The 10,261-nt window shown below is 43.6% G+C and overlaps 1 protein-coding gene across 1 annotated transcript in view; it reads right to left on the bottom strand.

Moving 5' to 3' along the window:
• Positions 1-4,929: 4,929 nt before the first annotated feature.
• The window catches only part of P2RY8 (P2Y receptor family member 8), a 36,641-nt gene continuing 31,309 nt past the window's right edge, over positions 4,930-10,261 (bottom strand). The window contains exon 3 of the mRNA XM_076358448.1: positions 4,930-9,388. Coding sequence (XP_076214563.1) covers positions 8,247-9,320 — 1,074 coding nt within the window. The 5' untranslated portion in view covers positions 9,321-9,388 and the 3' untranslated portion in view covers positions 4,930-8,246. The remainder of the gene's footprint in view (positions 9,389-10,261) is intronic.

Raw genomic sequence — 10,261 nt, 5'->3', positions numbered from 1 at the left:
AACATGAACGCTGCCAAGCAATAAGATGCTTAGCACAACACTTAATATCTACTTTTGATCAGATAAGTTGCACCTTTTGTGCTTGGCAAGCCCACATTTCCAGAGATCTGAGCCACTCTGTGAGATGTTTGCTCGGTATCTAGGTAGTGGTTTATTTGTCTGTTAATCACATTCCTTTCCTTACAGCAGAGATCTGGAGATTTGCTGCTGCTTCCAGCTTTCACACTGAAAGGGCTCCATGTTTCTAAAACGAAACTGTCTGTTTATGAAGAAAACTATTTACAGACATTCTCTAACTGCAGTTGGCCTCTTGCAGAGACTAACTTTCTGGATCTTCTTCCAAACTCTCACTTACTGTATTTCTCCCCCCTCAGAGAAAGCCACAGAGGTTACTTCTTCAGTCTCTTTCCCATCTCTATTTTGAATCTGTTTATACCTCCCTTAAGTCTGTTGTCCTTTCTTCTTTGACAAGGCTGCTCAGGTATACAGCAGAGGAGCCAAACCTTTGAGTTTCCTTAGATTTAAGGTACTCAACAAAACACTTCCCCATTTTTCTGGTACCTCACTGTATGCAACAACAGCAGTTAAGGGTGTGGAAGATACTGGGGAAAGCTTCAAAGGACAATTAGCCTTGGCAGCTCCCAGAAGGACAACATGGGGACTTTCCTTTCTATAGCTGAGTAATTCTGGCATGCCAGAGCCAGGTCATGTGGGCAGTGGTGCAGAAACTGGGGAAAGAGGACCATCGGTGTCCCAGTGAAATTTCTGCAGAAGGAAAAGAAAAAGACTGACTGCAGGCCATCATCGTGAGCCAAGATAGTCAAGCAGGGGGTTGAGGTATTTATTTATGCTAAAAGCTAGAAAGGTATTCTGTCTGGCAGCTCTGAACTTCTTCTTTTATAATTAAAGAGGCCTGAGAGTCTCCTCATTTGATAACATATTCCAGCTGTTTAGACTTTAAGGAGAAATACTAGAAGTCATAAGACTTGCAACCAAGTCATGAAAGACTAGCAGTTCAGTAGGAGTCCAGAGTTCAGATAGGCAGGGGTTTTTTGTCAAATAAAAAAGCAAGCTTAAAAAAAGATACTTCAACTAAGCATTATGCTCTACTCTATTATAGGCTCCATAATTACACTTTATAGGTTTGACAAGAGAACACTTACTTGCAAAAAATTAATCCAGAATGAATGTAATCCAAATATATCAAGATGAGTAGTATGACTGAAATTTTGCTCTCAATAACTCCTTTTAAGACTATGAACTGCAGCATAAATGAGGAAAGACAGTACAAGATTTATTCCAATAAAGAGTTCCTCTTTTTTTTCAGGATGAAATTAATTACTAAGTACAATAACCAAGGCTTATATCCTAATCATTCTTGTGAGAGTAATTTTATATTAGAATTTTCATTTTGGGCACTTAAAAGAACTGCAGCTTTAGCTAAATTTAAAAAATTTGCCAATAAAACTGATTCTCCTAATGGACTTTGCCAGGACAAGATACTGTCAGAATATCTTAAATCAGCTTCTCTGGAGGAACTTGTCAGGTCATTGAAAAAGAGACTACTGTTACATGCTCTTTCAGCAAAGGGACACTAGAGGTCTTGCCAGTGTATTTGTGACAATTCAGGCCAGGGAATCATACTCTTTGGCTAATGCAGCCATGACAGTTTTTAAGAGTAGACTAGGCTGCTACCTGAGAAGTAGAAAGAGCACCAGCAACTGCAAATGGCCCTGCCCCAAGAGGACAATGAAGTCTGCTGCTAGTCAGCTCCAACAGCAGCAGCCTTCAAGAGAGTCGGGTGATGGAAAAATGAGAACAGAGGTGAGAAAAGATGCTAGAAATGGAATTAATAATTACATGTTTTGAAGCAAAATGGGTTAACTGTTACCAGCAGCCAGAGAGGCTTGTTGAAGAGCGATACACGAGTTCATCTTTACCTGAAGGCTCTGCAGAGGGACCTGGACAGGCTGGATCGATGGGCCGAGGCCAACGGTATGAGATTCAACAAGGCCAAGTGCCGGGTCCTGCACTTCGGCCACAACAACCCCATGCAGCGCTACAGGCTTGGGGAAGAGTGGCTGGAAAGCTGCCCAGCAGAGAAGGACCTGGGGGTGCTGGTTGACAGCCGGCTGAACATGAGCCGGCAGTGTGCCCAGGCGGCCAAGAAGGCCAATGGCATCCTGGCCTGTATCAGAAAGAGTGTGGCCAGCAGGACTAGGGAAGTGATCGTGACCCTGTACTCGGCACTGGTGAGGCCACACCTCGAATCCTGTGTTCAGTTTTGGGCCCCTCACTACAAGAAGGACATTGAGGTGCTGGAGCGTGTCCAGAGAAGGGCAACGAGGCTGGTGAGGGGTCTGGAGAACAAGTCTTCTGAGGAGCGGCTGAGGGAACTGGGACTGTTTAGCCTGGAGAAGAGGAGGCTGAGGGGAGACCTCATCGCTCTCTACAACTCCCTGAAAGGAGGTTGTAGTGAGGTGGGTGTCGGTCTCTTCTCCCAAGTAACAAGCAATAGGACGAGAGGAAATGGCCTCAAGTTGCGCCAGGGGAGGTTTAGATTGGACGTGAGGAAAAATTTCTTTACGGAAAGAGTTGTTAAACATTGGAACAGGCTGCCCAGGGAAGTGGTTGAGTCCCCATCCCTGGAAGTATTTAAAAGACGTGTAGATGAGGCGCTTAGGGACATGGTTTAGTGGGCATGGTGGTGTTGGGTTAATGGTTGGACTCGATGATCTTAGAGGTCTTTTCCAACCTTAATGATTCTGTGATTCTGATTCTATGAATGTGAGGGACTGCTTGATCAGGGGGGTTGGACAAGGTGACCTCCAGAAGTCTTTTCCAACCTCAACCATCCTGTGATTCTGTGACTTGTCAACAGGGCTAAGTGAAAGAGGGCCAAGCTCTCACAAGGGCCTCTCTTGTGAGGGAGTCTCAGCTCCCTCCCTGACTCTGCGATAGCCTCTTCCAAGACAGTAGCAGGCAAAGCTCCTTGCTGAATCGCTACTGGCAGCACCCCAGCAGGCAGGGTGGAAGAGGCCAGGCTCCGAGGCAGTTCTGGCAAGCCTTACATGGGAGCATGAGACTGACTAGAGTGGGGCCAAAGGGCTGTCTCACTTATGGTGTCCTGCCTCAAGCACTGTCATTTCAAGAAAAGGAAGAACAGGGCAATCACATAATGTCACTTCCCCTTAATACTCCTCCAACCTTTGACCACTTTAAGCTTAGGGGTTTTCCTGAGTCTGTTGTTGTTTGCCTACCTAGTAACCTACTATGGATTTCTTTTTCAGGTGCTTTTCCAGTCTCTCTGTGGACCCATGTACTATGTGCATCCACAACATCCTTGGCAAGGTGTTCCCCAATTGTACTATGAGTTATGAGAAGAGATACTAACTTTTTCTGGTTTTGAGCCTGGATCTCATTAGCTTATGTATTGGGTTTGTGTGGCAAGGTTTTGGTAGCAGGAGGGCTACAGGGGTGGCTTCTGTGAGAAGCTGCTAGAAGCTTCCCCTATGTCCGATAGAGCCAATGCCAGCTGGCTCCAAGACAGACCCGCCGCTGGCCAAGGCTGAGCCCATCAGTGGCGGTGGTAGTGCCTCTGGGATAACATATTTACGAAGTGGGGGGGAAAAACCTGTGCAATAAACTGCAGCTGGAGAGAGGAGTGAGAATTTGTGAGAGAAACAGCTCTGCAGAGACCAAGGTCAGTGGAGAAGGGGGGGAGGACATGCTCCAGGCACCGGAGCAGAGATTCCCCTGCAGCCCGTGGTGAAGACTATGGTGATGCAGGCTGTCCCCCTGCAGCCCATGGAGGTCCATGGTGAAGCAGATGTCCACCTGCAGCCCATGGAGGACCCCACGCCAGAGCAGGTGGATGCCCGACAGAGGCTGTGACCCCATGGGAAGCCCGTGCTGGAGCAGGCTCCTGGCAGGACCTGTGACCCTGTGGAGAGAGAGGAACTCACACTGGAGCAGGTTTCACCTTCAAACATTCATGCTATCATGCACACCTTTGGGTATGTAGCATATACCCTAAGCACTCCTTAGAGAAACACCACTCTGGTAGGTATCAATGTAGACATCATGTTATTTTAAACACTTTGAACTGGAAAAAACAACAAAAAATGATTGAGTGACTTTGGGATGATCTCTGGCCTTCTCATGTATCAGCATAGATGTAGCCAAACAGACACTGATCCCAAAATGGAGCATAGCCAGTCTAGGGAATGTTTATCAAGGCACCACCAACCCTGACTGTCCCTGCCCAGCCCCCCGGGGCTCCCCCTACCCTGCCCAGGGCCCAGGACCCCATGTCAGCCCCCCAGGGCTGTGAGATCCCGCCGCAGCGATGCCGCAGCAGGGCTGGTCTCTAGCTCCCCACAGCCCTGCCCTGCCCAGCCATGGGCCCTGCCTAGCTGGGCCGACCCGTGGGCCCACGTCCCCAGAGAGGTGCCCGATGCCCGGGGCTGGCGCTGCCCCAGTGCCCCCTGGCCGCCCAGCTCCTGGCTGGGGGTAGGACAGGCCCTGGCTGCCAGCCCCCTTCAGAAATGCATTGAAATTTAAAAATATATGTATTTGGTGCATCTATTGGGCAAGGGGAAAGATTCCAAGTTAGCCAACATCTCATTCAAGTATTGCTGCTTTTAAAATTTGTGTGAAGGGGGTATGCCAATGCCAGCTTCTAAGATATATATAAAAAAAAGAAAAAATGAACAGGTATGTAAAGAAAAAAAAATCAATCTTCAAAATGCTTGGGAAAAATAAGAGAATTAAAATAACAGAAATCTAAAAAAAGCACAATAGCAATGGGAAATGGATTCGTTTTATTTCATAACTTGGTTTCACTGCCCTCTTCTAAGCTTGGAATTTTCTCACACATGGCAGGTGCAAACAAAGGAAAGAATCTTAAATCATGTCCTTTTTATGGTTTTTTTTTTTATTATTATTATATATACAAAAAAATCCAAGCACATTCATAGATTAAATTGCTAAACAACAATTAAAAAAAAAACACAAAAAAAACAAAACCAAAAACCAAACAGAAGCCTATACATTCATGTCTTCTCAGTAAAATTACATTAACCACAGAGGCAATCAAGTAAGCATGTCGGCTAGGACCCGTATTCCCCAAACCGAAGGCAATATAGACATGAACTTCTCAATAACCTTTCAAATGGCAATCTATATTTATGTGTATATTTTTTTTATATATATGTATGTATATCAACTCACACCCACCGACCAAGGAGGGTAGAAGTCTTGCTACCTTATGGTGCCCCAGAAGGACGTGTCCAGTGTCAAAGAACAGTATATTGGGCCACTTTAATGATTTCTTCTCCTCCTCTCTAAACACCCCCCCCAAAAGTTCACAGTATACACCGTTGGACTCAAAAGATTGCAGTCCTTGGGTTCATTTCTGTATTCCTTTCTCAAGGAACAATCCCACTGACCCAAATGGGAATTCTGCCTAATCTGAGATAACTAGAGGCTAGTTAGTAAAATGACATGAAGAGGTACCTGAAGGAGGCATCCTTCCTGTTACTTTTTAGACAATATCAGAAGATGGATGAAGGGCTATGCATGAGACTGGAGAGAAGAACATTTTCAGTCAGTTCTGAGCATCTTTTCTCTCTTGCAAAAGGAGCAATTCAGCATTTTTCAAAATATATCTGTTGATGTCCAAAGTGCAAAGTTTCTGCATTTTTGGCTCTATTTGGTGTCAGTTACAGTTCAGGCACATTGCAGCACATTTTAGGAGAAAATAAGCATTTGACGATCAGGTTCAAGATAAGACAGAGTGAAAATCTGCATTAGAGCTAGGAGAAGTAATGGTTTTCATTGTAAAGATACTTACATGTTTTAAAAAAAAAAAAGGAGAGAGATTTCAGTATAACCTCCAACAGAGTTTCTGCCACAGCAAAATGCTGAAAACAGTTTTGGTAGTGAGAAAGCTGGAATTCTGTGAAAATGGATGGTGAAGGGACTTGAACAGCAAGGTGAAACCATGCAGTACTAAATTAATACACAGGTTTGCAAAACATAAGTAAACTAACTGAATTTCTGCCTGGCAGATGTGGGATGCCTTAGGAAAAGCCATTGTTCTTTCTTTGGACGTCCTGGCGCAAGCAGGCATATTGGAGCATGTGCTAGAGCTGACACAGGAGCTCAGAGCCCCAGACTCACACAGGAACATATTCAGTGGGGTCCTCTCTTTCAGCACACGCGAGGTGATTTAAAGTAGCAAGCCCATCTCACCGCACATATGCACCCAGCACACAGGCTGGTAGTGTAGGGTAGCTTCCAGGCAAATTGATGACAAGGTTTGGACAGGTTATGTATCACTAAGGTTGGCCTTGTGGGCGGAAAATGTGCAGATCAATTAAAACTAACACTGTGAAATGCCACAAAACACTTCAGATGGCTTTTGAAAGGTAGTACTAGGTCCACTCACATTTATCCTGCTCCAATAACTGACGATACTTTAGCAGAAGATAGGACATACAAATATCTCACAGTCGATTTTGTGGTTATCCGGCTTCTATCGTGAAGAAATTCGTGGTGATTAGTGGTGGAAAATTGTGTTTTAATCATGTCATACACAAAGAAAAAAGGCAGATTTTAAGGGCCTTGGGTGTTGTCTTTTACTTAGGCACAGGAGCTCAGAAATCAGTACAGGTCTGCTCAAGGCAGACCTAGCATGGGGTCTCTGAACCAACTATCCACGATGTCGAAGATGGCCTCCTACTCAGCGTTGGATGGAGTCACAGTGCAGCAAAAGGATACTATATAGGTTTGTCTCGCTTGTGAGGGGAAACTTGTCTGGCTCTGTCAGGTGTTTTTTGGCTCTACGTTGGTCAATGAGGGCCAAAGGTAGGTAAAAAGCTGTAAATTCTACAGGAAAAACTTTGCCTTTGTCTGTCCCCAGTACATATTCTGTAGCAGTTGTCTTTCCAAGCACACAGGCAGTTGTTGAGGTGAGAGAATAATTAAAACATGACATACATAGTATATGCAAGCAAGCTGGAGAAGGATATTTCGGAGAGGAGTCCCAAACACAGGACTGCACAATCAACCTGCCGTAACCTATTTCCAGGGTATTTGGTACATCTCCCATTCTCAAGCCTTGCTTTCATTATTCCTTCTTCTTTCTGTTTGCCTGCTTGAAAGAAGTACGTTTCTGACATCTGGCCATAGGGACAGGTTTTCAGCTGGTTTCTGCTGGCACAGAATCACTCCAGTCTGTGGCTGAATTCTCATACATCCAGCTGAAAACCTCATTAATAATCCACACCATCGCTGTAAGTAAGGTAAACTCACTGTCTGTGCACTGTATGAAGCTAAATTCTCTGCTGAGGGGGATGGTGCTTCTGCGTATAGCCTATAGTGAATTGGTGAAAATGGCTTGTTGATACCAATCACGTACAAGCAGCAGCATTATTACTGTAGTAGGTCAATGTGAGAAAATCAGTTTTCTTAAATCAACTGCTCCCCACTGCCCTGAGAAATTAATAACTTCAAGAAATGAAAATATAATCCACTCAGCAGCTGAAGTACTCTCAAACATTGTTAGTTCTAGCTTCCCTTTCATTGTATGAGATATTTTGCTATATAAAATTGAAATAAATAGTATGAGTCAACCTAACCTTTTCAAAGGTTAGTGTGGTTTGGTTCTGATAAACAGTTGGGCAAGTGTTGTGGTGAATTCACGGTGCCTATGCATTATGCATTAATGGTAAAATGACAAACTATTTTTACTCATTCTTTTATAGAAATACAACAAGAGAGAAAGCAATACATTAAAAAAAAAAAACAAACAAAAAACCCAGCACATCGCTTAGAAAAATAACTCCCCTACCCCAAATCCAACTTCAGTTTATGCTCTAATTCACATACAGTAACATTTCACATTCACTGAGAATCACAAGCCTTTGGTTAAACACTGAGATCGTACAACCTGAAAGTAATTTTTGTTCTAAACTTATCCCTTGGTTTCACGCAGTAGGACTAATTCCAGGCCAACCCCTAGTTATCAATGTTGGGTTTGCTTCAGTGCCTTCTTGAATAAACTCAGGTTTTTTAATGCTTCCATTTCTTACAAGAAAACACTGAAGTAGGATGCACAGTATAAGTACGGCTTGAGTTCTGTCACTGGAGCAAGGTATTCTGAGGGTAGCCATTCAAAAAGAAATGTTTTCTGTGTCTACTCATGGATCTCACAGGCGCCTTTCTTCTGGGGATGTCTAAGGCTAAAAAACACTTTCCTGCCTTTGCAAATAGACCTTTACTCCCTCTAACCCATCCATGGGTCCGCTTGACATCGACCTGACTGACATGGTCCTGCCAGAGAATAAGCTTTCCCTTCTGTTTTCCAAGCTGTCGCTGAGCAGTACCTTAGGGCGAAACACTTGCATGAATTTCTGGTAAAATTCTTTGGATGCAAAATAATAAATGAAGGGATCTATGCAGTTGTTGAGGCAACTGAGGCACAAGGTGAGCTTGTAGGCAGGGTACAAACTCCTGCCATAAAATAGGCGGATGATCATATGCACAAGTAGGATAAAGTTATTGGGGGCGAAGCAAGTGATGAATACCGAAAGGACTATCATCGCCAGGTATATGGATCTAGTCTTTTGCCTGTTACCGTATCTGTTTGATGTCTGAATAAGCTTCCGAATGGTGCCAATATAGCATCCAACTGTTACAACAAAAGGGATCAGGAAGAGCACGACAAATAGCGTGAGGAGAAAGGCTACCCAGGCTGCGAAGTTGGGCAGCATATCCCATTTGAGGACGTCAAAACAGGTTATAATCCCCAGTTCTTTCACTTCATAAGTGAGATCTGTGCTTTCTAGTGGGTAGAAGGCTAGTAGCAAGAAAATCCACATACCTAGGCAGGCAGCCAGGGCATATCTTTTTCTTCTCCACTTGATCAACTTCATGGGATATACCACACCCATGTACCGCTCGATGCTGATACAGGTCATGGTCAGTATGGAAGAATACATGTTGGAGTAGAACATCACGGTGACGAGGCTGCAAAGAGTCTTGCCAAAGCTCCAGTGATTTCTTTGGATGTGATAAGAAATCTGGAAGGGAAAGCAGCTGGCCAGCATGAGATCCGTGATGCTTAGGTTGATCATGAAGATAACAGAAGGTGTTTTGGGTTTGATGTGCCAGCAGAGCACCCAAAGGGAGAACAAGTTGCCAGGGATACTGATCAGAGCCACCAGTGTATACACAACTGGGAGGGTGATGGAGATAGCTTTATTCTGGAGCATTGCCAGCGTTTCATCGTCCAGGTGGGATACGTTTTTAAACATTATTCACAAGGGGGTTGTTGATCCCTACAAGCCAGCTGGATCATATCATGAACACTTGGCTTAGAAACCTGGAGGATAAACGTCAAGAGAGAAAAGCAGTATGTCAAAACAGAAATTAAGAACATGCTTCTTCTATTAATCAAACTAAGAAAAAGCTCATGTAGTTTGTCAGATTATCTCTGAATGAACTGAATCCATTAAAATTCTCTCCTGAAAACTCTCTCCTCCCTCCAAATCATGGTAATGTTTTACCAGTCTCACTTCTTCCTAGCTTTGAACAGCTACTTTTCCCCTGCTGAATGGCTTTCTGATACTTTTTGTATGTTGTGTTATCCCACCTCTTATGTTATTGTAACATAAAGAAAATCACATCACAAATTGAAATTAAATTGATATCTGCATGAGAACACTATGCCATAGGATCTCCATGAGCTGAATCCATCCTATCTATTCTGGATGTCATGACCTTGCTTCTTGTGATACACAGTATTTTCTGACTTTTTTTTTTTTTGTCCAACTAAACAGTGATCCATTCCAAGTAAGTGCTGGATTTTTTTTTTTTCTTTTTTCTTTTCAATTGGGGAAAGGAGAACATGCAATCAATTATTCTTGGTATATTCATGATATAAACAGAATATAAGGAAAACACCATGTATAATCAAGAACCAGGGGCAGATTGCAGTTGCTTGGACTGGTTTACAGGCTGAAGGAACTAGACTAAAGAAGCAACAAGCCCTCTTCTAACAAAAAAAAAAGCTATTGAGTTTCAATTTCTGCAAGATGTAGGTTATTAAAAAATGTTCTGTTTGCAGCTGTCTTATTGGCATCACCTGTAATTCTGCAAAATTAGTTTCAGTTTTGCAGTCTGCAAAGCAAAACCGTGCTTTCACTGTTTGACCTATATAGGTCTTTCTTGGCAGACGCAATAGCTTAGGGTTTAG

The sequence above is a fragment of the Aptenodytes patagonicus genome, chromosome 1, assembly GCF_965638725.1.
Source record: "Aptenodytes patagonicus chromosome 1, bAptPat1.pri.cur, whole genome shotgun sequence".
NCBI lineage: Eukaryota > Metazoa > Chordata > Aves > Sphenisciformes > Spheniscidae > Aptenodytes > Aptenodytes patagonicus.
This window is presented reverse-complemented; position numbering and strand designations above follow the sequence as displayed.